The sequence below is a fragment of the Talpa occidentalis genome, unplaced genomic scaffold (genome assembly GCF_014898055.3).
Source record: "Talpa occidentalis isolate TD23 unplaced genomic scaffold, MPIMG_talOcc4v2.1 talOcc4.10, whole genome shotgun sequence".
Taxonomy (NCBI): domain Eukaryota; kingdom Metazoa; phylum Chordata; class Mammalia; order Eulipotyphla; family Talpidae; genus Talpa; species Talpa occidentalis.
In genome coordinates this window covers 6,665,072-6,691,442 of record NW_023600993.1, presented here as the reverse complement: position 1 = coordinate 6,691,442, position 26,371 = coordinate 6,665,072, and the positions used below count along the sequence as shown (strand labels likewise).

The 26,371-nt window shown below is 50.0% G+C and overlaps 1 protein-coding gene across 3 annotated transcripts; it reads right to left on the bottom strand.

Moving 5' to 3' along the window:
• Positions 1–269: 269 nt before the first annotated feature.
• On the bottom strand, positions 270–26,365 carry TSEN2 (tRNA splicing endonuclease subunit 2). Of its 3 annotated transcripts, none has more exons than XM_037523170.2 (12): positions 26,327–26,365; positions 24,031–24,237; positions 22,614–22,695; positions 19,463–19,499; positions 14,632–15,139; positions 13,185–13,262; positions 11,426–11,476; positions 9,276–9,414; positions 4,334–4,370; positions 3,740–3,851; positions 2,042–2,131; positions 270–1,222 (listed from the first exon to the last, which is right to left on the bottom strand). In XM_037523170.2, exons 2-12 carry the CDS (start codon positions 24,217–24,219, stop codon positions 1,163–1,165), a joined length of 1,383 nt encoding a protein of 460 aa, XP_037379067.1. In that variant the 5' UTR covers positions 24,220–24,237; positions 26,327–26,365; the 3' UTR covers positions 270–1,162. The 3 variants fall into 3 exon arrangements, with proteins under 3 accessions (XP_037379067.1, XP_054554379.1, XP_054554397.1); XM_054698404.1 differs by having other exon boundaries at positions 24,031–24,232; XM_054698422.1 differs by lacking the exon at positions 26,327–26,365 and adding an exon at positions 24,413–26,261 and having other exon boundaries at positions 24,031–24,232.
• Positions 26,366–26,371: the final 6 nt, after the last annotated feature.

Sequence of the window (26,371 nt, the reverse complement as noted above, 5' to 3'; positions counted from 1 at the left end):
TAAACTTTTGAGGACATTAACATTCATTGCAGGTATATTTTTGCAGGTCTGTAATCAGTTTTAAAAATTAAATTCTGTTAGTAAAATCATCAACAGAAAGTAGGCGGTAGAGACACATTTGATTTCTTCTTAACCCAAGACTCCCCCCAACAAGGGACAACTAAGTTGAGGCTCAGGTTCAAGTAAAAAGCAAATATTTTCAAAAAGAGGAAATGAAAATGCTTTAACATTTAACAATAAAGTTTAATAATTAAGACAAAATAGATACTTTACTCAATAAATAACAATGAACATTCAGATTTGTGCAGGTAGGGAAATCTAACCAGCTCCAGCCTCCTCCCGCCTGGTAAGCCGCCCAAAGCCTCATTCTCAGTGGTTCAGACCTGCCCAGGGTTATATGTATGAACCAGCTACTCTGACAGAAGTGAACCCCTTTTCAAGAATGTAGGACATTAAGGGCACAGAAGTCACCATTTCCCCTTACAGTGGGGGATGAGGCCAGAAACCACGAGGCTTCAAGGTGGAAGCTGAGACAACGTGAGAGAACCAGCTGCCCACGAACAGCCCGGGGGGTGCAGAGACCAGAGTTTCTTGGGAAGGGGTGCACCCCCTCTCTCAGGAATCATCAGAGCTGCAGATGACCGGGGGCCGGGGTATGCGGCACCTGTAAGAGCCAACCACATGATCTAGAGGCCGCCTGGGCCAGTAACGTTGCTTTTTACTTAAAAAACAACAATAACAACCGAGGTGAGATTCATATTATGTAAACCTGTTTATTTTAAAATGGGTATTTCAGTAGCATTTGGCACATTCATAATGTCGTGTGACCACCACCTCTGACTACTCCAGAACATGGTATCACCCCAAAAGGCAGCTCCGTGCCCCGCAGCAGCTGCTCCTCTCTGCCCTTGGTAACCACCCATCTGTGTTCCCAGTGGATTTACCAAGGGCAGAGTGGCATTTGGTTCTTTTTCTTTCTTCCTCGTGTCATTTTATCTTCTAAAACATTAACAGCTGGCAGGTTCTGTGAGCACCAAGCTCTTTAACACTTTTAAATTAATGGGTGGTCACAATAAGAGGATGTCTTGCATCTCTTAGAACTTGCTTTACCACAGGAGGCTCAGGAAGTCTTGCTGGGGAATCGGAAATCTGCAGTGGATGGTTAAAGATCGTCCTGCTCACTCCTCTCTCGGGAAGAAACCCAACGGCTCAGAATCACCTCCTGTAACCAATCAAAACAGAAAGGCCACTGAACCCCCAAAACAGAAAAAGCTGCTGGTGCCATCTTAGCGGCACTGCCCACGGCTCCGTATTGTGATCGCAGCCGCTCACGCTCCTCGTACTAGAAACCTCTGGAGGGAACGAGGGTGCAGGACCAGCCTCACACAGAGCTGGGGCCCATGGGGGACACTCCGGACCTGGAGAGCCCACTGGCCTCCACTATTCCACTAGCACTTCCCAGAAACTGCCTCCTGCTGGCAGGAGGCTCATATTTACATTAGCGCTGGGAGGGAGAAGGGGATCTGGACTGGCATTTTATGAAAAGAAACCTAGTGGGGAAAAGCAGGACAAACTTGGAGGATGGCGGAGACCCCCCCCCACAGCAGGTCTGGAGGGGGCAGGGCAGGGGAAGGAGGAGGAAGGGCACAGTGGAAGAGGAGCCAGACCACGGATGGGGGTGGGGGGGAGGGAGGAGCCAGAAGGACCAGACTTAGGGCTATGCAGAACCAGACGGGGCGTCCCAGAGGGGCAGGCAACAGTGACCATGAGTCTCTGGCAATGAGACATGGGAGAGGCCTGGCCTGGCCAGAGACCCCAGGGCTGTTTCGGTGGTGGTGCAGAGGGGAGGGCTGACAGGAACAGGTGACACTACAGGTAAGGAAGCAGCAGGGGTTCGGGGAGTGAGCGTGGGGGCAGATGTCAGCTCCAGCGGGCCAAGTGGGGAAAGAGCATGTCCTGTTACGGAGGCAGGCAGTCTTCTTCTTTCCTTGGGACCTCATGTTCCTCGGGCTGGCAGGAATTTACCCCTGCGTCTACCCACCTGGACTTGGATGTGCTTCATACATTCTGGGGACTCCATGTCTTTGTCAGTCATGGTGGAGGGTTTGATCAAATAGCACAGCATAAGTTCCTATTGAGAAATGAAAAACAATCCCACAAAACATCAGTCTACATTTAGCTGCGTAACAGGAAACACAGGCCGCACCCACTGCTCCCAAAGTGCCCCAGTGAAAACTCACCAGGCACGCCAGCCTCACCCGGGACCATAACCGGCTCCCACTCTAGACGAAGGGCCGGCTGTTGAGCCACTGCTGATGTGGCAAAGGAGCGCACAGAAGGCAGACAACGGGGGCCAGCACGGCAACCACACGGAGAGAAGCTGCCAGTCCCATACCATGAGTATCAGATACGGAGCAGCACTGGCTCCCCATTTCTACAGGACAGAGCTATGTTCCAGGCTAAAGTCAAAGCCATGGAACCTGCACTCCAGGCTGGTGTCCTCTGGCCCCACCTCCCTCCTGGCCTCCAGCAGCAGTGGAACAGGGGGGTGGGCCTGTAACAGGGTGCTCCCCAGGAAAGGGGGAGGTTCCAGGTTCCCTGCCCCACCCAAGGAGGGTGGAGCTGAGCAGGGAGGGAAGAAGCTGCAGAAGAGACTGAGGAAAGAAGGAAGCAGGATGGAGCCAGAAGGAGACCTGGAGGAGGCGCATGGAGCCTAGAGACACGTGAAGAAACTGCGCTTGTCTTTTGGTCGTGGACTGGGTGACACAGATGTGGGTGATACCCGTGGGGAGGTGACCATGGCAGCTTTTATCTTGATTTTGATTTTGCTCTTTTCCTTCCTGGCTTGTCTGGTTGTTTCTGACCCTTTTCTATGGGTCCCCACTGGAAGATGCTTTAGACTTGGGGCAGGCTTTGGGGCCTTGCTCTGGGCCAATCCCATTTGGATGGAATTTTACCCACGAGGGGACGGGTCACTTTGGGTGCTTCATTTAGAAACTAGATTCTTTGCCTTTCCTGTATTGTTTCCTAATTGTATTAAAGTTCCTTCCCATTAAAGTCTCATATGTTTTGTGTTGATGCGGCGGATGGCAGAACCCTATATAAAATAGGCAGGTTTGCGGGGTTTGGGCTGCCCCTCTCCCTGCCCTGTAACAGGCCCAGTCTCTCTTCAGTTAGCAAACTACTGAGTAACAGAGGACACCTAAGCTCCTGTCCTCCAGAGTCCTGGTGTAAGATGAAATTTCCCTCCTATCATGGTTAGTGCCAGGATGTTCTAGGCGAACCCCAGAGCTGCATGTAGTGGCAGGGTCCCAGGCTGGTCCCTCAGCACCCCTGACGCTGCGATACCCCACAGGATGAGGATGTCACAGGAAGTGCTGAGCGGTTGCTGTGAGCACCCTCCCCCCTTGTCAGGAGACGCGCTGACTTCAAAAAGGAACTTGTCCAAGTCTGACTGTGTGGTGGACGTGTGAGCGAGCTCTGAGCGTGCTGCCCGTGTGCCCTGGAGGGAGGCACCCCCCCCCCCCCCGCCTCAGTCTCCACAGGAGACTCAGAAGCTGAGTTCCTGGGGTTCAGCCCCAGCTGGTGGGTGGGAGGACAGCTTTGAGCACCCTCTTTCAGAGCTTCGCTGGCAAGAACACTCTGGAGTTCCCACAAGTGACTTTTCTGGTTCTACCACATTAAAAAAACAATCCAACCACGGAGGGGGCACGTGGAGGCCCAGATGCTCCCTCATTACCTTGGAGACATTGACAGAGACTCTGCTCAGGGCAGCCAGCGACTTCCAGCTGAAAGGGCGGCGCAGAGATCCCTTGAAGTGCTCGTCGACCATCTCGATAATGACGGAGTAACTGCAAACGCAGAAAGGGAGCTTGGACCGAAAAGGCATGACACCGATGTGTTTGAGAATAGCGCCCCGCCCAGAAGGAAGACAGAGAACGAGGTTTCTATCACCTGACCCTAAATACCCCCAGACAGAACACTGAGAAAACCGGAGTGAAGAAACTCACCCCAACAAGCTTTCAAGCTGAGCGCCACACGCACAGGAGAGGGACAGACACGCTCTCCCAGCGTGAAGCCTCGGCGTCTGCTCCACTGGCAACGGCTACAAATACACAGTGACGCTGACCCAGACGTCACCGTGCAGATGAAGGCCAGGTTGACCTGGGACATGCACCCAGAGCCCGGCCTCCAGCCCACTGGGGTCCAGCCAGCTGCCGTGGGAGGCATGCAGGCAGGGCGTCCCTGTCCTCCAGGGGAACACGAGTAACCCTATGGAGCCCAGAAATCCTCCCCTCCCTTGCCATTAACTCATTTAAAAACTGCTCCAAACCTGGCGTGGTAAAATGGAGGGCCCTTTCGATACAGCACTGCAAAGAAAAGAGAAAGAGAGGTATGACTACTCGACATCAAAAGTTTACTTTGACACACGACGTTTCCTGCTCCAAAGGCACGTAATTATCTCTGGGCGGATCATCAGCAACATGCCTGGGCTCTGCTTCTGAACCCAATCCTCCTCACCCCGCCAGAACAAAATGCACCCATTAAAGCAATTCTGTAGCCAAGACCCCAGCGCTCTGGCCTCTCCCCACCCCAGGAGGGAGTTTTGAAGTCAAGCACAAGCAATTCCTGTGTTGCGTCTCGTCTCCACAAGCGCGAGATGTTGTCAAGAATGTGAAGTTTATATAACATGGATCAACATTTTGTCATTCATTTCACATCAATTTAATTCAAAGTATCTGAGCTACTCTGGCCGGGCACTGACTCAGGGGCTGGTGCTGGAGAGGAGTAAGACTCAGGCCTGTTTTCAAGAAATTCACAACCAAGTGGGGGGAAATCACCTAAGCACATGTGCCACTGGGCTAGCAGCTGCCCGACTAACTCAATTTGAGGAGGGCAGGACGGCTCCTATGAAGGACCCTGCCACAGGGACCCTGGCACTACACGGGAGCCTTCAGGGGGCACAGTCTGTGATAGGGACTCCTCCCTGTCATCCAAGCCATTTCCTCTCCTCCTGCACATGGCCTGACCATGTCCCTCAGTCTCCCAATCAGCGTGACCATGGCACTCCAGGGCTGGCCGGTCCATAGGCCACGCCAGTGCTCTGTCCTCTGGGGAGGGTGCTACAAGCTGTGTGCTGAGGGCTCTGGAGCCACAAGGCAGAGGCCCGGACTCCAGCAGCACCTGCCCGCCACTTGGCCACACGCCTCAGATTCCACATCAACATAAAGGCAAGCTTTGATTGTGAGCCCCTGAGAGTTGGGGTTTTTCTATAACCACAGCTACGGGAGTCACCTTAACTAACACACAATTACATTGGTGAGCTCTGAGCTGTCCCCTTGCAAAAACCAAGGCAGAAAAGTTGAAGGAAAAGCTTTGCATCTCCTTCATGGCCACATCAGTCCTGCAGCTACTCACGCGCTGGGCATTCAGCACAAGGCAGGGAGGACCTGCAACGATGCAGACCCTCCCCCTGGCCACGCCAGCTTCCCAGCGTTAGCTTCCTTCCAATTATTCTATTTCCTATTTAAACCGCGTTTAACATACTCGGCAAGTCAGCTCAAAAGCACGGGGTAAGGCACAAACGACACACGATTCTCAACTGTGGAGAAGTGCTGTAGAGGAAGGAAACCCCACAGGGGATGAAACTGAGTCCAGGGGCCCTACTTCCTGCCCAATCCCCAAATTCCTGGCTGTGCGGCTCTAAGAAAGCTAGTAACTTCTCGGAGTCTCAGTGGTGGACATGATGAGACATAAGAGAAAACAGATCCTTCCTCAGCCTCCACTGCCATCACCTACGGACACCTGGAACACACCTGAGAGCACCTCCTCCCCCGAGGCAGGGGCTTTCTGACAGCCACACATGGCAGTGGCACAGCTCAGAAGCTACAGGCATGTACAGGCATCAGAGAGACCTGAGTTCAAGGGTCTGCAAGGCCCAGACTACATGGTAACTCTCTGCCTCAATTTCCTTTTTCTGAACGACAGGGTGATGGTGAAGGGCGAGGTGGCTAGCACAGGAGCTCAAAAAGTTCCCTAAAGTGACAGTAACTATCTTGACAACAGTGCACTCAGAAGGAAAAATGATACTGTTTTACAGAAAGCCTGCCAGGTAGAAAGATGAGAGCTTAAGGAGTCTGAGAAACATGGGACATTTAAAAATAGTCTCAAAGTGGGCCTCCCCGGTGGCTCAGAGGTTGAACGCTGGGTTGCGAAGCTGCCTGCAGCCTCTGCTGTGCCGGTTTGTTCCCCGGCCGCCGGCGAGGGTCCCACATGGTGCACAGATCTCTCCTGCCACCCGCTGCTCCCCTCAGCAGTGTACTTAGGTCCTTCTGCCTGTTCTGCTCCCTGCTCTGGCTCTGGTGAATTCTCTCACCCTCCCGCGCTTCTGACTGTACCCAGTGCTTGTATAAATAAATAAATAAATCTTTAAAAAAAAATAGTCTCAAAGAATGGGGAGAATAAAGGCGAGCCCTCGTTCATAGACGGATGAGAGACACGACACGGAAAGAAAGTCAGAAAGTGGTGATTAGCGCAATAGTTAATTTGGGCAACCATCCTAATTCCCAGGGAACCAGACATTCAGTCTCACCCTACGGATCACCTGGTAAGCACAAGAGGAGAGGGTGACTCCACCACTTCTGACCCTGGCTGCCACAGCTGAGCCCTCAAATGCGGCATCACCAAGCAGCCAGTGGCCAGGCAGGGCCCAGCACCCAAGTGTGCCCCAGAGTATGGACTCATGTCGAAACGCGGGCAAGTGAGCAGACCTGTTTAGAACATGGCTGTGCCACCAAATTCTTCAGAAAACAGTAACTAGGGAAAGCAAACCATCAGCAAGCGTTTTAGATGAGAAGAGGCTGCTGTGGGTTGAAAGGCGACCCCCACGGTGAGTTCTTGTTCTAATCCCTGGGCCCTGTGGCTGTGACCTCGGTGGGGAAAAGGACCTATGCAGAGCCTAGGGTAATTGAACAAGGAACGCCCAGCCCCCTGGAAGCTGGCACAGACAAGGAAGGTTCTCCCCTAGATCCTCAGGGGAGCTCAGATCGTCCACACCTTTATTTCAGGTCTAGTCTCTAGAAATATGAGAATAAATCCTTGTGGTTTTCAGCCGCCTACTTTGGGGTCATTTACTATGGCAGCCCTAGGAGATCAAGAGAGACATACAGCCAAATGTGACACCTGAAACTCGACCAGAAGTTGTATCAAAGGAAAACAAAACCCACCGAGCAAAAGACATTTCAGGGACAAGTGGAAAATTGAAATATGGACTGGGATGCCCTCAAATAATTGTAGTTTTCCATAGATATTGTATGGCTTTACAGCCGTGTGGGAGACTATCCCTGTTCTGAGGAGCTGTGTGCAGAAATACTTATGGATTAACTGGATTACAGGTGTGAATGTTAACAAAAACATTTTAAAAGTTCTATTAGGAAAATAAGACAAGAGGAGAGAGCCAGCCTGCTCTGGGACGAGGACAGAGGTGCGCAGATGCAAAGATGCTTCTTCGGTGCTGGACTTGGCTGCCGGCACCTGGAGGTGGCACCTGGAGGACCCTTGGCTCTGGAAGCTGTGACTCTGCTGGTCTCTGACAGCTCCTGTCACGCCACTAGAGAGCTGTGAAGTCACATGGCCAGACGCAGTCACTCCGAGTTCCGACTGGGAGTGGCAGGAGGCTGAGGAGGAACCGGACCTTTGCATCGAACCAAGTCAAATCAACCACTACCTGTAGGCAGGACAGAAGCCTGAACCCTGGTTTGCAGCTTTCGACTATGCTGGTCACGTGTAGGGGGTGTGGATGGACCCCTCCCACTGTTGGCCATGGTACACTGGCCACATCCCTGCCCTTCCAGATCTTCATTTCACCAGCTGTAAAGGAGGTGAATCCACATGCCTCACGGGAGTGTGAAGATTAATCAGACGGGAGGAGAAAAACAGCACAGCAGGCGCCTGGCTCTCGGGGAGCTTTGGGTGGGTAAGCAGGGAGAGGCTCCCACTTGGCTTCGAGTCTGGTCTCACCTGGGGGGGCATCAGCCAGCTCGACAGTTGCACCTGATTTGAGACCCATATCGCTTGTTCCAACTACTGCTTCTGGAATGAAGTATGATTGACAAGATTTATCCAAGGGATTTATCCTGATAAGATGTGAATTTCATAACAACGCTTTGTTAAGACCCATTACCTCTGCCAGCAGGAACAACTGTTCAGAGACCGTGCTGGGCTTAACCCATGTGGGCAGTTCCAGGGTACATCGAGCAGGTCACTGGCTTCATAACTAAGACGACGGATTAAAAGCCAGCAGGTACCGTGCAGCTGTGCTGGGAGAGGAAGTCAAGTTGCACTGTCCTGGGCATGAGGACACCCTGACCTGCTGCTGGGCGGGGGCGACCCACCTGCTGTCCACGTCACCAGCAGCTCAAATGCAGGGTGCGTCTCCGCTGGGCAAAGCATCGCCTCGGCTCTCCTTGTAAGGCAGCTTCTTGTTAAATTAGGAAAGTCTCTTCACTCCTCACCCACAAACACAAGTACTGAGGCCAGCAGGTGCCTGTCAAGTGCTGCTCAACAGGTCTCACTTCAGACACTGAGCCTCAGTGTTGCAGGAAGTTGTCCTCCATGTTACACGAATAGATGGAAGCCGGGAGACGCAGCAGCAGTAACAGCTGAGGTCACACGGGTGATGAGAGACAAAGCTGGCTTGTGAACACGAGCAGCTCCATCAAGGCAGATTTCCATTGTCTTGTTCACCGCTGGATTCTGTGCACCTGGGAGACCCTCAGTGCCGTATGTTTTCAATGAGGTGCTCACCTGGTCCAGACTCCTCACTTTAAGACTGGGGGGCCGTGTTTCAATATGGGCCAGAAGTTTCTAAGAGTCTGGGCTCAGAATTCAAAGCCCAGTTCTCTAAGCTACCGGCTCTGGAAACTATTCAAGGCAAATAACCCACTCTCTCAAAACCGCAGTCTCCCCATCACAAAAGTGAGGGCCACACCAGCACCATCCCAGAGGATGACGGTCAGGGTGGAAGGAGATGAGCGCCGGGAAGCTCTGGCACCTACTATGTGCTCAGCGCAACAGCCGAGGCGACTATATAGCCCCTGATCACCCATGTTGTCAGATGACACAGCTGAGGCCGGAGAAGAAGGGTCCCTTATCCAGGGCAGGAGGAGGACATCATTGTAGAACATGTGAACAGCAGTGAATTAACCAATGTGACATTCACCCCAGGGGTCAGAGCAAACCCTGATTCTCAACCCACCAAGCCAAGAATGACTTACGCAGATCTGTGCCGTACTTAAGTCCCACTTTGGGCACCCAGCCCTTACTTCGGAAGTGGTGGTATGCCATGTACGTCGTCCTGAATGTGGGCTGGATCATGGTGAAAACATTCCAGAGATTTACAATTGTTAAAGGTTCCTAAAGATATTGGGAAAACTAGGGTGATTATCATGTCTGTATGCACAGGTATCAAGGCAGGTATACACTAGGATTCACAGGAGATATACATCAATCTAGGATTCACACCAGGCACACACTCATCTAGGTTGCACAGCAGACACACACACACTCTAGGTTGCACGGCAGGCACACACTCATTTAGGTTGCATGACAAGCACAAATCCACTTTAAGTTTCACGGCAGGCATATACTCACTCCGGGTTTCACGACAAGGCACAATCACTTGAGGTCTGACTAAAATATACACTTATTTTTTTCAGGCTACCCTGACTCTGAGTTCATAGCAGACACAAACTCACTTTAGCTTTCCCTGCAGGCACAAACACACCAGGTTTCCCGGCAGCACACACTCGCTCTGGTCCCTGGCGGTCTATGTCCCTCTAGTTTTCACTGCAGGTATGCATGCGATAAGTCCATTGAGGCTGGAGTGTAATCTCTTCCAAACATTTCACAGACCCTCATGAAAAGCTACTAATTATCAGACTATGTTCAGAAAAGCCAAATAAATTTGCAAAAGCTTATAAATGAAAAATGAATAAAGAAAAGCTCTCTTTAGTCTGGAAACCAGAGAATTCATGATCTCAGAGCACAAATCAATAACCCAACTCCTCATGTGGACTTTGTTGCTCATGTAGGAATTGAAGTGACAGAGAGTACTGGGTTCAGATAACCTTCTGGGGTAGCCATACCCAAAACTATAGTAAAGATACATATTAAAATATCCAGGTATGTTTGGAAAGGTTCTTGCTGCACCTCATTGCTTAATGATCAGTTATTTCAGTTCATTTAGGGTTGAGTCACTCAATGAGATTTGCTCAGTTTGGCTCAGTCTAAGAATTTAATACCATAAATATGAAATAAAGGTTTTTTTTTTTTTTTTTGGTTTATGTTTGTTTTTTTTTTCCAGTTGTTTCTAAGGCCACACATATGGGTATGGCCTCAAATCCCACTGTGAGCACACCCCCCAGCCTCCTGTCAGCTGCGCTCCGAGGAGGCTGCGACCCCCTCAGGAAGCCCAGTGTGTCCGGATGCTCTGGGTTCCAGATGGCAGCCGGAATGCTCTGGAGAGCAGCGAGGGCCCAGGAGAGAAGGCAGGGTGGACTATGAAAGGCCACCATCTGGGAAAGTGATGATTCACCCATCAGCCAGACAACTGTTTCCAAACCACTTGAAGACTTATAATAAGATTTAGATAGCCAGCATTTGATGACTGATAAAATTATTTGTTCCTGAGAGCAGAATAAAATTAATGTTCTGTTTATGGTTTGTTTACCTTTCTGTTTTTAATTTCAATTTTATTCGCATTACTCTACACAGGTATTATATTCACCTGGTTGAAAATTCAAAAAGTACAAAACGTGGGCACCAAGAGGTCTCCTCCCATGTGCACCTGGCCCGGGTTCTCAAAGGAGGCGGGCAACAGCGTCAGCGTCTCAGCGCCACCTTTCTCACAGGGCAGCAGGTTCCAGTGCAACACCCCGGGCTCTGGAGCTACCCAGACGTGGTTCAGACCTGGATTCTAAGCAGGCTGGCCGTGGAGCCCCGGCTGAGTCACTCGCTTCCACTGAGGCTGTTACAGCATCTGGAGAAGCCTGAGCAGCGGGGCTGGGGCTGGAAGTGCTGTGTGAAAAGGCCAAACACACAGCTTTTACCAAAGCAGCTGGTAGTTTTTATTTTGTTTTGCTTTTGATTTTACTCCTGTTCCAACACAGATTTCCTGATCATTATATAAGAGGATTGCTCTTCTCCTTGTCGCTAGGAATGAAATTCCATCCCAAAGGGTCAAAACTGACTTTCACCTGAGCAGTTGCAATTCAGGACCCAAAGCTGAAACTTTGAGAAAAATTCTGTTCTCATTTTACTGCGTGAAAGTTCACACATTTGTATCAAAGCAGTATGGAAATGATGACAGCCAGCTTCAAACCTCAGGAACATTTTAAGTGGACTGTGGCTAAATTAAAGAACTTACCTTCTCATAGTAAATACTTAGACACCCCAGGGCATAGACCAGGAAGAAGGCCTGAAAAGAGCAGGAACAGAAAATCCCCATTAGAAACTGTCCTACATTTCTTCTTTTTTTTTTTCCCCCTTATTTATTTATTTATTTATTTATTTATTTGTTTTTTTTTTTTATATAAAACTGTCCTACATTTCTGAGAAATCATTTCACAGGCTGATTTCCCTGTGCCTCAAATACAAATTAATGTACTTACTGGGTTGTTGGAAAATTCATGATGTATTTTTTCTGTTTTTCAAGCAAATGCATCATGACTATTCTGACAACCCAACATATCATCATCAAAATGATGACATCACTTGATATCAAATGATATTATTGAGATCATCATCAAAATGATGATTAAACATAAATGATTCATCAAAGTTCAAGGATAAAAAAAGTTCTAAGAAAAGGTGAGCATCACAAGTCAGTTTAAAATCAGTAAGAAACTGTGAGTACAGGGAAGGCTTCTGTGACTCAAAAGAAGGAGGCCCTGGAGCTACTAAGTTGTGTTTCCAGGGACTTGGTAATAAGACAGTGACAAGAACAGCAGCACCAACACCCCGCCCAGCGCTGACCCCACAGGGTAGAGGCATCTGATGACAACATGTGATACTCTGATCTGATGACAATATATGATACCAAGAGGACGGGCACCGCAGTGCTGGCCAGTGACCCCCCCATGAGGACAGGAACGTTCTACACCTGTGCCAACCAGTGTTTCAAATGTGGCCGTGCAACTGAGAAACAGCATTTTTGAACACTGTTTCATTTTAATTAGTTTAAGGAGTCACGGGTGGCTGCTGTCTCCCACAGAAGACTCAGCTATTTGTAAAATGAGCGATGAAGTGAATTATTCCAAACAACCTCTCCTGCTCTGGAAGACCGTGCTGTGCGCTGGGGCTTGTGCTGGGGAGGAGGCACCGACTGGGTGAGCGGGTGAACACGTGAACACAACTCCTTCTCTGCACATGTCCACACGGACACTCCTCCAAAGCCAGAGGAGTGCTCCGGGGGACAGGCGTGGCCAACGGCCGAGACTGAAGGAGAGGTGCTGTCTTAGAGGCAGGCAGCACAGGATAAACACTGGCAAAAAAGGAGGGACTGATTGTCATGTGGCCACAAGGTACGAACCCCAAATCAGACAGAAAATAGTTTTCAGAAAGTCATTTTTAGCCAACTTTTGAGGTTAACTATGCATTAAGTAAAAGGCACATGGGTTAGTAATTGTGCAGAAGGAAATCCCTAGAGTCCATTTGCTTACCCAGCCATCAGGACCTGACTGAATTGCACAGAGTTTTATCAAAAGCTGGTTTGATGCTATCTATCACTGGGTGGAAGGAGGTATGGTCGGTGTGCAAACTGTAGCTCAATAAAGCTCAATTTTTTAAAAAAGCAGGTGAAAATTAGCAACATAATATTCAGCCAATGTGAAATTCTGATGTGAATTTGCTCCAGCAATTTTACTTGGACAAATCTTTTGAAACCTCTGTGAAATGACAGAGGGCAGGCCCCTCAAATCTTAGCACTGAGGACCTGAGGGCTAGGAGTGAGCGATAGGCAAGCCTACTTTGGAAGGTGCCCATGGCGATCTCAACTCCGAATTACAGCTCCAGTCCGCGCACCAGTTTCTGAATGACACTCAGGATCACATCTTGAGTTAGTCTCATCTATATGGCCGCCTGAGACAGAGACCAAGAGCTGAAAAGGTAACAGGCTGGGAACATACCTCTTCTAGGCTGAGCTGCAAATACTCAAAGATCCTATATGGATTTCTTCTGCAGACTAGTCTCTTTTTTTGCACCAACTGAAGAGAAAGAAATAAAACATTCCAGAAAAAAGGTTATGGGGAGGGGACCGTATTTTAAAATTACGTCTCATACATTCCCCAGAATCACAACCCCTGGATTAATACTATTAAAAAATATTTTTTTATTACTATGTGGAAAGTTTTTTGTTTTTCTATGATAAACATTTTTTAAAAGATTTATTTATTTATGCATACAAGAACTTGGGTACAGGCCAGAGGTGTGGGGAATGAGGATTCACCAGACACAGAGGGGGAACAGAACAGGCAGTTGACTGAAGTACACTGCTGAGGGGAGCAGCGGGGAGACAGGAGAGGTCTGCTGCGCCTTGTAGGTCACCTCCCTGAAGGGTAGGGGATTGAGCTCGTGCTGCAGTGGCTGCGGATAGCTTAACCCCATGCGTCACCAGGGAGGCCCCTATGATAAACATTTTGACTCTTTTTTGCTCCAGCAATTTTACTCACAGTTGGGATCATTTTCTTGTCCACTTTTTCCCACCTAACTGACTAGCTCACTAGCACGCACCTAAGTTCTTAATTAGGCTGCTGTAGCCGGAGGTGGGTGGCGCACACTCATTAGCCACCAGAGTGCCTCAGTTTTAGCTGTTACAGGTCCTTCAGGGGACCTACCTCCCACGCAGACTGTCCCCGAGTGGGCTTCTGGATGTTTCCTTGATGGCTGACTCCCCCATGACTATCCTCAAGACTGAGTATACTTGTTGCTACGTTTTCTTTTTTTTTTGTTTTGTTTGCTTGCTTGTTTGTTTTTTTCTACTGGGTCTTCTTTGATTTATATATCTTTTTTTTTTTAAAGAGGCATGTATTTTTATTTATTTATGATTTATTTATTTGTTTGTTTGTTTGTTTTGTTTATACATGCACTGGGTACAGTCAGAAGTGCGGGAGGGCGAGAGAATTCACCAGAGCCAGAGCGGGGAGCAGAGCAGGCAGGAGGACCGAAGTACACTGCTGAGGGGAGCAGCGGGCGGCAGGAGAGGTCTGCGCGCCATGTGGGACCCTCCCCCGGTGGCCGGGGAGCAGCCGGGGATCGAACAGGCGCCGCAGTGGCCGCGGGCAGCTTCGCAACCCAGTGCTCAACCGCTGCGCCACCGGGGAGGCCCTGATTTATACATCTTTAAAGAGTTAAGTTACTCACAAACTTTGAGGTTTTAGTGGCAGTTCTCACCAGTGTGGAGCCACCACGTAGAGTCCCAGAACCCGTGGCTCCCTGGGAGCCTGGGAGAGGGTGTCTACACCCTCTCACCTACACTGGGGCTTACTGGGTTCCCAGCAAGGGGCGCGGGAGTAGCCACCATCTCTCAGGAGCCGACACCTGCTTTAGAGGAAGGGACGCATTTTCTCTACTTACCTCCTCACTTGGGGCATCCTGCCCCTCGCTCACATCACACACGGCTTCCTCCACCAGCACGTACTCCTCATCCGGCCTCTTCTCCTGGGCACAGAGGATACCCGCCTGGCCGCTGTCCTCAGGCTGAGTGCCACCCTGTGGAGGTGGAATGTCCTGTGGGTGGCAGTGGCCCTGGGGCGCAGGAGCAGCTACCTCTGCCGCGCATCCATCTGGGCTGTTAGTTCCTGGGCCCTCCTGCGGGCTGGCTGCTCGCTCGCCGGGCTCCTCCGTGCCATCTGACCTTCCCGTGTCCCTCTCCGCCACGGGAAGTTTTTCTCCACCCGCTGTGTGATCCGTGCTGGGAGCCATGTCAGCATTTGGCGCACCGGGCGGTGCAGCCTCTTGGTTCCCTCTTCCAGGGGGGTGCTCTGGCCCTTCTGTGCAGGCCCCGAGCACACCCTGCACTGTGTTCTTATCATGCCCCTGCCTGTGCATGAGCTCCCGCGCCAACTCCACACTCCGCCGATACCTGGGAAACAGAAACACAGAGGTAACGGAGCTGGAATTTCAATATTTAAGAGACAGCAAAGCAGGGAAGATGACTGGTGTGAAGTCAGCGCTGCGGCACGGCAGCCTCCCAGCTGCGGGCTCCAGGCAGACCTGTCCCTTGTTCTGCCGTCAGCACGTGTTTCTTTGTTCTCCTATTATTGTAAAGCTTTGTCTGCTTAATTTGACAAAAAAGTGGGACCCCCAGTTTAGCCACAGGAGGAACGTTTATGTCACTGTAATATGGTGGGCCCAGCGGTGTAGGTCAACTGAGAGCCTTCCTGCCTGCACAGCTCCGCGCCCTCCCCCGCTGGCTTCCCAGGGCTTCCAGGCTCCAGGACAGTCAGTGTCAAGAGCCTGCATTCAGCTTGGAAGCAAACCGACAACCTGAGTAAACACTTCACAGCAGCCACCAGCCTCCCCGTAGCACAGGGGAAGAAATGGTTGTGGCCACAGACAGCCATTCTAGGGGAAGGAGTCGTTTCCTATCAAGGCTTTCAGGGTTTACCTTAATCGAATGTCCAGGCTTAGTTTCTAACACTTGAAGGCAACCCCCACACTTGTCCCAAGTTACAAAGAGTTACCAGGAGGACAACAGGGGTCTGAAGAAGGGCCGACACCCCAAGCTGCAGGGTGAGTTTCTATGCTGGAGGACTGTCCACTGGAAAACTCACCAGTGGAGATGGAGATGCTGGACACTGAAGCACCTTCTGCCTCTACCCACAGCATGTAAGATGGCAGGTGGCTTGGGGACACAGGCCCCTCTTACTCTCCACCTTGGGCATCTGGCCTGGCTGTGCATGACTCAATAGGCCACAGCATATACGTTCCTACCCCACACACACGATTAAACAAAAATGTTGGTTTCTGCTGCATTAAAAGAAGAGATTAGTGGCTGCTTAAGCCTGATTCAGCAGGAGACTCCCCAAGTCGTCCACACCCTGTTTATCTTGTGCGGGGATACATCTTTCTGGGAACTGTGCCTCAGATGTCAAGATGAAGACCTGGCAAGGCCGCTCTGACACCTCGAGGCAGGAGGGCGCGCTGAGCACACGCACAGACTCTGGTCTGGCACGGTTTGTGTCCGGCCTGGAGTCTGTCACATGACTGTGACGAAGCTGGGCTTCACCTTCCCACCTGTGCCGTGGGCATTTCCAGGGCCACCTCCCAGGGAGCCTGCCAGGTACTACTTGGGACTGTCAAGAAGAAAAGTGACCCCAGAGCAGGCCACTCTTGTCCACTGTCAGAGCTTGCATTTGAGAGATCTGACACCACCATTGTTCTTTATATCTAAAGCCACTGGCTCTTGGGCTGTCTCTGAATCTCTTTTCTTTGAACACCAATTTTTGAGTCAATGTGTATTTTTCTGAGGAAGTGATCCACAACTTTCATCAAATCCCTCGACTCAAAATATGTGAAAGAACCACTGAGTTAAAGGTCTCTCAGCCCAACTCTGAGCAGATCTGGCACTGAGAGCGCACGCACCAGGTACTGCCCGCTCTCAGCAGCAGACTGTCCGGGCAGCTGGGGTGGCTTCCTCTCTCCGGCATGTTCTCGTGTGTGCCCTGAGGCTTGCTCTTCATCTGTGAGCCTGTGCCTGCCTCGCGGGGTTGCCACAAGGACAAGAGAGGACACATGAAAAGTGATTACCATGCTCCTGCTGGATCGATGTCTGCTACTACATGATGGCGAGGCTTAAGGCAGACTTGAAAAATATAACCCTCTTGACTCAATGCCTATTACACTTAAAAATACAAATTTCACTTTAACGAATGGAAATATCCACCTTGACCAACTGCTCTGTGAGAGGAGGGCAGTGCTGTGGTTAAGGCGCCGCGTCAGCTCCGGGTCAGGAGGTGGCTCTTGTGTATGGTTCTGTCACTTGGCATCTCTACATCTTTCTATTCTTCTGCCAAATGCCAGAAACACACCTGCATTCCTGCCTCATCCTGACCTCATGGATCATCATGGGATGCAAATGAGGTTGTGGCTACACAGGCACAAAGGAGGAAGCCAGCTTGTAGATGGAAAGAGCCAGAAACACAGTGACGGCATTACATGGCCAATGGGTCACAGAGCAAGTGTCCTCTTGTTGGCTGGCCATGCCTTAAAGAGCCAAGCTCCACTGAGACTGACCCCAAACGCGACTGGAGAGGTGGCAGGAGGAGACAAGTGAAAAGCAAAAGCCAGAAAACATGAGGAGGTGAGAGGCAGGCTGAGATCGCAAGTTATGAACAAATGATGAAGCACTTATTGATTGGGGGGTGGCATAATTTTCTGACAGATTGTGTGCTAGTAACGCTTTTAGACACCCTGAAGTCCACAGAGGAGATGAAAGTTGTAACCTGAAAATTTCTTATAAATTAGCTCTGTTCAAGGGTACCCCCTTTCATGCAACATTCCTGCCTGCTGCTGTCAGGCCTGGGCCACAGGTCTATCAAGTAAACAGAAAGCATACTGATGGCAAATGAAAATGTGAATCTTGCAAAAGACAGTGGGATTCATAAGGTTGAGGAAAGGGCTCAAATTACAGGCAAAACAATTTTGAAAAAAGAGAACCTGGCAGTTCCACTTGAAGAATTAAAGAAAAATAGCAACTTGGGTGATGACACCACATAGCATTTCAAAAGTGTTTCGGAGGGAAAAGAGTATGCATGGAGTTCATGGGAGGCCCATTCATTAGCGGGTGTATCATATGGTAACTTTAGATTCCCAGGCAGCCTTGTATCTTGCATGGTGGCCAAATACAGCTGCACTATTGATATGTTTAATAAACTACCACCACGAGGATTGCTGTGGGTGTGTGCTAACCCCTGGCACCTGAAATGTGACCTTATATGGAAACAGGGTCTTTGCAGGGGTGATTGAGTTAATCTGAGGCCAGACTGACTGGAGTCCTTTCAGAAGAGGGAAATCTGGACATGGACACGCAGCAGCTCACAGGAGAACATCGCACGATGAGGTGGGGGCAGAGGCCAGAGTGGTGAGTCCACAGGTCTGGGGTCGCCAGCTGGCAGGCGCAAGGAAGGGTCCTGCCTGGATCTCTGAGGGAGCACAGGCCAGCCAACCCCTTGGTGATGGACATCTGGCCTCCAGAACTAAGAGAGTAAATTTCTGTTCTTTTAAGCCACCAAGTTTGTGGTACTTTGTTGCAGCAGCCCCAAGACACCATTCAAAGGCCCATCAAATCCTTGGAATGTTAACCAGCGGTGCTTTAAAGGGCTGGCATCAGGTAGTAGCACCCTCCCCGTGCAGACCCTAACAAGTCCAGGCCTCCTGTCCAGGACGCAGCTCTGTGGCAGACTTCGCTTTGTTTCTGGGGTCCAGGTTTTGGATGCAGCAGCCTGTCCAGGGGGGTGCTCTGCCAGGGTCTCAGCAGGCCTCTCCCACAGTCTAGAGCCCCATCATTTTGGCCTGCAGCTGCTGAGGCTGCCCCGGCGCCACTGCCTCCTGGCCACTCCTCTGGCCATGGGGTTACTGGGCGCCCAGGGAAACATCAGGTTCTGCCGATGCATGCTTGAAATAAGATGAGAAATCACGGGTTTGGGTAGTTTTAGATGGTTTCACGGAAGAGCTGCACCTCAGGGACAACAAGGATTCGGGTGGATGAATGTGGAGTCGACAGAATCCTGCCAAGGTACCACTGAGAGTAGGCCGCAGAGGGGAGCCGGGTGTGGCCCCGTCTCCACAGCTGACTAAACCTCGTGAATGACAGCACAGAGAGGGGTGCCAAGGCCAGCTCAGCTCCAGCTCATGGAGCTGGGGGAGCAAGCCCCTCTCAGCTCGGGGGGGGGGGGGGGGAGAGATGGCGGGGGGGGGGGGGGAGAGCGGATGCCCTGAAACAGGTGGGCAGTGCGCCTGGTGGGGGGTGGGGGACAAAGTTCTGGGAAACAGGAAGGACCCCGGCTGTGGGAGTGGCCAAGGAGCAGCCTCTGTGCGGGCCTCTTACTCTGACCCCGGGGCACAGAGCAGGGACACAGCCATCTGTACCCACACGGGCAGGAGGCCAGCGCTCCAGCCACGACTAAGCCTCTTAGCCCTTAAAGACGTATACATTACAGGGTAATTGTTATACTCTGGAAGGAGTTCAGCTGGCAGAGGATCTGGCTGAGGATTATTTTTAAAAATAAACTTACTTAGAACATTTCAAATATGATTTGACCCACATTAAATTCAGACACAATCTTCAAGGACACACCTACTACTAAAATCAGTCCATCAAAATAAAAAGGTGTGAAAAGGCCATATAAAACCAGATGTGACTCTAACCATACCCTGACCAAGGCCAAGGTTCGCCATCACTTACTTCTTAGCGGTGATTATAGGCCAGTCTGTCTTCACATCTGTAATGACAAACAAGTTCTATTAGTTCAGACAAACTCGCCGTACATGAAAAAAAAACTACCGAAAAATAAGAAAAAAGAACATCAAGAATCACAAGATCACACACCTGGATGGTGTGTGGGGTCCATCCAGCAACAGCAAGTCCACCACCGCTGTGCCCACCCCCCGCAGGAGAGGCTTGCCGGTCACACGCCCTTCCTGGCTTAGGGAGACCCCGGTATGCCAGAGAGAGGACCCTCTTGGCCACCTTGAATGCTGGTGCCTTCCATTTTTTCTCAGATATACAAAACTTCATTACACATTTATTTTTCTTACTCCTGGGAAGCTTTTTTTCCCACCTCCCTGAGGAGTTCATAAGTGTGCACAGGAAAGCAACTGCACTTAAAAATATTATTAAAAAGGTACAAGATGATACCCACAGACAGCAGTCTGCTTTGAAGAGGGAGTGCGGTCCGCAGGCAGCCAGGGAACTGAGGTTAGTAAGACTGCCTCACCCTCTGGGACTGACATCTTAATTCCCTCATTTAAGACCAAGGGATAAAAATAATAACACAGCCCAAGAAGAGTAGATGTTCCCAAACGACACTCCTGGGCGGGTCCCTGCCTTGACTTGAGGTAATAAGGAGTCTTTCTGTGCCCTGGCCCTCTGGATGTGCCCCCATGAGCTCCTCTTATTCTCTATCTTGCACACACTTGAGTGAATACTTCCTCTGAATACAGAATCATACTGGGGTAACACATATGCCAGTTAAAAGTACTGGTTCGTTCATATGCGACTGGACTTGTGATGAGATGGCCCATGGGTGTTCACACTAAGAAGTGTCCGTGTCCAGGAGCTCAGAGGAATCATGCAGCAGTTACAGGACAGCCAGGCCCTAGAGAGAGCTCACAAGGATGGGGTTGCAACTGCTCCCCTCACTGACCCAGAGCCAGAACTCTGCACAGGCTGCAGATACAGCCTCACAATCGTGAAGTGACACGAAAAGCATGAGGAGCCCTGACTGAGCCACCTGCTGGAGACACAGAGGTGGAACAGCAAACCCCCTCTCTGAGATGCTCACAGTCCAGTGGGGAGACACCAGAAAGGTGTGATTCTAACTCAAGTCAACAGAACACAAGATAAAGTATCACAAAGGGTTAACTTTACCTGGAATGATTAGGAAAAACACAAGGAGGAGGAACTGAGCTGGGCTTGGAAGGAGGTATAAAAGTACACCAGGGGGCCAGGGGCAGGGAGACAGAGGAAGCCAGGCTCAGCTGAGGCCCAGCTAATGCAGGGCAGGTTGGTAGAAGTGGGAGCAGCCGGAGGTGGACAGCACCAAAAGGGAGTGGAGGGAGGCAGGAAGAGATCAGGTGGAGACAGATTACAAAGAATCCCCAAAAGTGGACACTTGAGATTTCCCTCTTTAGGGCAGCCCACAACCAGAGTTTCTGTTTCCTTCGTGTCAATTAATTTCCTTCAAATTTCTAACACTTTAAAACTTAGCTAATGCTTGGATTGGGAAAAGATATTTGCAGTTGTTGAGATTATCATACTATTTGTAAACTTATACTTTTGGACCAAATATCAGTAAATGCTAAAGCTGTGTGATGGGTGTGGCTTAGTGGGTTCATTCCGCTTTTTGCTCTACATTTTCTCCCTTATGAAAAATTATGAAACATGCAAACGGAGAGAGACTGACAGAATAGACGCCCATTGTCCCACCACCCAGCTTTGGTAATGAACTCAGGGTGGGTCTGGCTTCATGTGCTCTTTCGCCTCCTCTTCCCCGCCCCAAACCCCAGGTTATTTTGAAACAAATCCCTTCTATCAGACCATTTCATCTCAAGGCTGAGAACAGTGAGATTAACTTGCAGGCGGCAGGGCAGGACGGCACTGCCATGCAGGTTAGGATTCAGCAGCCACAAAGTAAGCTGAGAGGCTGCTGTGAACAGCAGGGTTTGTCAATGGGGCAGATCAGATCCCAGTTGGTGGGGAGTCAATTCATGAAACAGGCACAGCTGCACAGCCAGAAATGGAGGACGAAGAGACAAGTGATGTTCCAGCAGCAGAGAGAGGGGGTGTCTGCTACAGAGGGACCCTGCTGCTTTCCTCCAGAATCAAGAAGACATTTTTAAGCAGCAACCTGAACTCTGGCTCCAGCACAGGCGGCCAGCCCTGTCCTTTCATCTTTGCCTCCCCAGCCCCGTGTTACGCAAAGAGGAGCTGGTGTGGATGCAAAGAGGAGCTGGTGTGGGTGCACAAGCAACCTGCATTTTTTAAAGACCAAATGGCCAAATGGTACATATGTATCGACATCAGTAAAGATGGGTCGGGGAAAATATGGTTTGTGAAAACACGTCCTTTTTCTATTAGAAGCATGCTCATTCAGCGCTTTAGATGGCAGTAAGTTATTTTGCTCGCAATGTTTAACAAAAAAATACAAAAAACAAAAACCAAAAAACCCAAAACATAAAAATTCTTGTGTACTTATTTGACTGGAGAATTTCAATGCTTTTCATGCTCCATTGTAAAAGGACAATTTTATAACTTCTTTTGTACATAGGGCAGAAAAATTTGAAATTTTTTAAACAATGAAATGTTGCAAAAAATCTTTTCTCATTATGTTTTAATCTGCTCTTATTGGTTATGCAATCACCACGAGACTTCTTCAAGGAACACACAAGGCAAAAAAATTTGTAAGCTGAAGAAGAGGACCGGCAAGTGAGAACTATACATGTCAGTGTGTTTTAAAAAAACACGTCAAGGTCATGGTTATGGTTATCGTAGTAAATTCTAACCCTAGAAATAAAATACTCAACTTGCACAGAACAGGTGAGCAGGTACTTAATTACCAGTACCTTCCAGATGTGCAGGCCCGCTAGACAATGTGTAACAACAGCAACGTCTGTTAACACTTTGGGTAACTGCAGAAATAAGAAAAAAGCCATTTTCACCATCCCTAAGAATCCTTTCATCCTGACTAGAATTATTTTAGTTGCTGTATTGGCAGTAAAATTGCCAGAGTGCACCCTATTTCTCTAGAATTTTACTCTGCAATCAGAGTTGTTAAGATCAAAAAATGAAAGATAATGATTATTTGCCAAAAGAATGGAATGATAGCCAGGTTTACCTTTCCACTTAGCAACTAGCTGAGGATCTGAGATTGTGAAGTTTGGGCGGCTTCTGGACAGAATACCTTTTCCAAAATAACCCTTTAGGGAGGAGAGAAAAAAGTTAGTTTTGGCAAAGGGAGCAAAACTACTTGAGTTAACAAGAGATTCGTTCTACTATTCATAGCTCTACAGCATCCCTCTGATTACCGAAGGCCTTGGCATTTCTCCGGGATCTTCTGGAGGATGCTAATGTGCTTTCTGTATACCCCAAATTGATGATTTTAGTCTAAATCTGATACGCTGAAGGCAACGGGCAGACAGAGGCAGGTTTTGCCACCACATGCGGGTCAGGAGCCAAGTCGACCAGGGACAAAAAGCCACGCTGCTTCTCTTGTACCCAGAATCAAAGAATTCCTCTCCTTCCAGCTGATTCTAAAAGCACACAGGTGCCCACCTCCCCATTTAAAATAAGTATAAAATATTGAAACCTGGAGAAAATGGAAATAAACACTCTCTACCCACCATCTATTATAAATTTAACAAGCAGAAACCACATGGTGATTAGTGCTTTGCAAAGCCGCTTGCTCAATGGTATGGATCATACATGTGGGGAGAGACAGCCTCAGGAGGCCCCCTGTCATCAGGGTCAATGTCACCACTGCACCCCACTATACAACTAAGATATTTTATAGAAAACATCCAGAGAAGGTGCATTTATAGAGCCAAAGGGGATCAGAGTTGGGGTGGGAGCAGGGATGCAGTGTGCTGATGGGACACTCCAACTGGACTGCGATGCTAGGAGCTCATGAATTGTATGGTACAATGGGTGAGTTTTATAGCTGCAAATTATACCTCAATAAAGCTGTTTTAAAAACCCTCCCCCCTCTGCAAGTAATGAATTAGCTATGGGGTTAAAGCTAGCAATCTCAACCCAAGCCTATCACCGATGGAGGGAGCAAAACCAGAACTCAACCTCATGCAGGAAGCCGTCCCCGAGGGGAGAGGGCAGATAAGCAGCCAGAGTACGAGCCACAGTCTCATTCAGTTTGTCCACGAGCCAACACACGCCGCTCCGTGGCTGCTGGGAACGGAATGGGAGTGAGTGGGGAATTTCACTTTTTACCCATCACACTTCTGTAAATTGCTTGAGAAAATTTTTTTTACAATGGACAGGAATAGTTTTTATAATTGAGAGATCAGAATGGGAAATGCCCATCCCTTCTTCACCGGGAACGCGGGCTCTCCGGCAGGGCGTGACCATCACACCTAGGCTCTGGGCACTGGCTTCACGTCACTCTGTTCCTGTGCTGGACCATGGGAAGGGGGAGGGCTGTTTCTGGCTTGTGTCTGCAGGTGCTGGGGGTGGAGAGGAGGAGAAAGGCCTGCGGGCCCAGGGCTGTCAGGAGGCAGCCTGGCCCGGCCGCCGGCACTTGCCTTCCCATACAGCTGCTGGATATCTTCTGCGTTCCTCACAAGGACATTGTTGCTGATCATTTCAGCGCGGAATATTCTGAATTCTTTCTTCGGACTGCAGTCCTGACCAAAAGGGATGGGCAGTGGAGACTCGTAACTCTCATACACTCTTCTCTTCCTTTTTGGGGCATGGAAAACTGCTTCTGCCATCGTCCAAGAATAACTGCTCTTTAAAGAGTAGACATAGGAGAGAGAAACAGGTAATCAATGACGACACTGGTCAGAAATGTGAATTCATTTATACCCACGCTCAGAAAGCTTCGTGAAAATATTTATAAAGCAGTGAATTGCAAACCACGGAGTAAAGAGAACATCTTGTATGAGTAGCAAAAATCCCATTCACCTGGAATAGCTCAATTCCCACAACAATGCCCAAGAAGTCAGCTGCAGTCTCGCAGTCTTTTTTTTTTTCCAAAGATTTTTACTTACTTTGCATACAAGAACTAGGGTGTAGGGTGAGTGGGTGGTGAGAGGATTCACCAGAGACAGAGTGGGGAGCAGAGGAGGCAGATCTACTGAAATACACTGCTGAGGGGAGCAGCCAGGAGACAGGAGAGGTCTACGGCGCCACGTGGGTAGCTCCCTGGCTGTGACAGAACTCAGAGGTCTGGTGATAGCACTGAGACTTAACCCCTAGGCCACGAGGGAGGCCCCCAGCGGCATTATTTCTAATGACAGAGCACATGAGCTCAGGGACATGTGCAAAGTCACAATGCCACACAAAGGTGCCCTCGTCCCAAGGGAAACACAACAGGACGGCTATCAGGACTACTTCCCCTTTCCCTCAGCCAGCAGACACTGAGAACCTATCAGAGGTCCATCAGCAGAGGTGCTGAGGGCACAAGGATAAGACCAAAAGAAATCACATCCCCAAAGCATTAAGACTAAAGCATGTCATGTCCGAAAAAGAAGCTTGAAACACATTCCAGACATTGTGTGGATCTGCTCTAATTTTTTAAGGTAAATCAATCAACAATAACAATAATGAGAGCAGCAGCTATCATTACGGGGTGAGCCACCAAACTAAGAGTAAGGATGCTAAAATCAGATGGTTGGGACTGGTATCCAGCTTCACCACTTTCTGACTTTTGGGCAAAAATCTACTTAATCTCTCCACGCTTTGGTTTTCTCACCAGCAAAATAAGGGTAAAAATAGACTCTAGGAGTTAAGAGCCATCAAGTGCTTAGAAAATTACCTGGAACATACTGAGCCCCATGGCTATTTGCCCACAGCCCCAGTGTAGGGGATGGGAGAGGTTAGTAAGGCCACGAAGGAGGGACTGGTAAGACCACCTACTGGAGAGACTGGGGTTCAACAGGTAGCCAAGACTGCCAACTATTGGTGACAGGATGGCCAATTTAAACCAAACCCCACCAGCTCCTTGAGGCACACAGCACTATCCTAGCCACTGCAGAGGAGGGAAGGGACACAGAGGGCTGGGGGCTGTGCACCCATAAGGGGCCTACCTTTCCTCAACCTGTGCACCCTGAGTTCAGAAGGCTGTGGTGTTTATTTTTCTATCAAAAGCAGGGCCTGTTCCTTATTGCCCCATTAAGCAGACAAGCTAGCACCCTTTAGGTGCACAGTAAATGTTTATTCAAAAACAAACAACACAAAAAGGGGAAAGGAAGATCCATTTGATTTTCCACCCCCTTGGGGCCACTTGCCAAACAAGTCTGGAGAAGACCTCCCCGCAGCAAACCTCACTTTCTCCCAATTAAAAGTCGTTTGAAGCTCCAACTGCACACCTCCTGGGCTAGGAGGGGCAAGCAAGCCTCCTCTGGGGACCTTGCAAGTTAGAACCCAAGACGAAGTCACATAAACAAACAGCCCTTTGAAGGCTGCGGTGAGGATACCCTGGAGGGGCCCCTGGTCAGGGCCTGGCACGTGCGCCTTCGCGAGGCTGCGCACCCCACACGCCGGCGACAGCCCCTCAAACCAGCCAGCTCCTACCCTACCCCTTCGCTGGCTTCCTCGGGTGCCCCCCCCGCGCTCCCCGCGCCAGCAACCCCACTGCTGAGGCTCCTCTCGAGCACCCAAGGGGTCGGCCGCATTTTGGCGCCCTCGTGCGGGGCTTGTTTCCAGAAAGATGGAAGAAAGATGTCCGAAGGGCCACAGGTGCACGCAGCAGGGAGACAGGGGTTCACCCCGACAGAGCTCGGCAGCGGGGTCCGCCATCGCGCCTCGCGGGAGTGCCCGGGGGCGCGCTCGGGGAAGGCCAGGGGCGCCCCTCCCGCTCCCCCGCCGGCGCCTTACCTCCCCGGCCCCGCGCGCTCGCTGTTACCCGGCAACGCCGGCGGG

Excerpts from the sequence above, each read along its gene's own strand:
- TSEN2 (XM_037523170.2), bottom strand. The coding sequence starts at position 24,219 with ATGGCAGAAGCAGTTTTCCATGCCCCAAAAAGGAAGAGAAGAGTGTAT. Across the intron at positions 13,263-14,631 it reads AGGATGCCCCAAGTGAGGAG|TTGGTGCAAAAAAAGAGACT; the intron begins GTAAGTAGAGAA and ends CTTTCTCTTCAG. Across the intron at positions 9,415-11,425 it reads TAAGTATTTACTATGAGAAG|GAACCTTTAACAATTGTAAA; the intron begins GTAAGTTCTTTA and ends CAATATCTTTAG.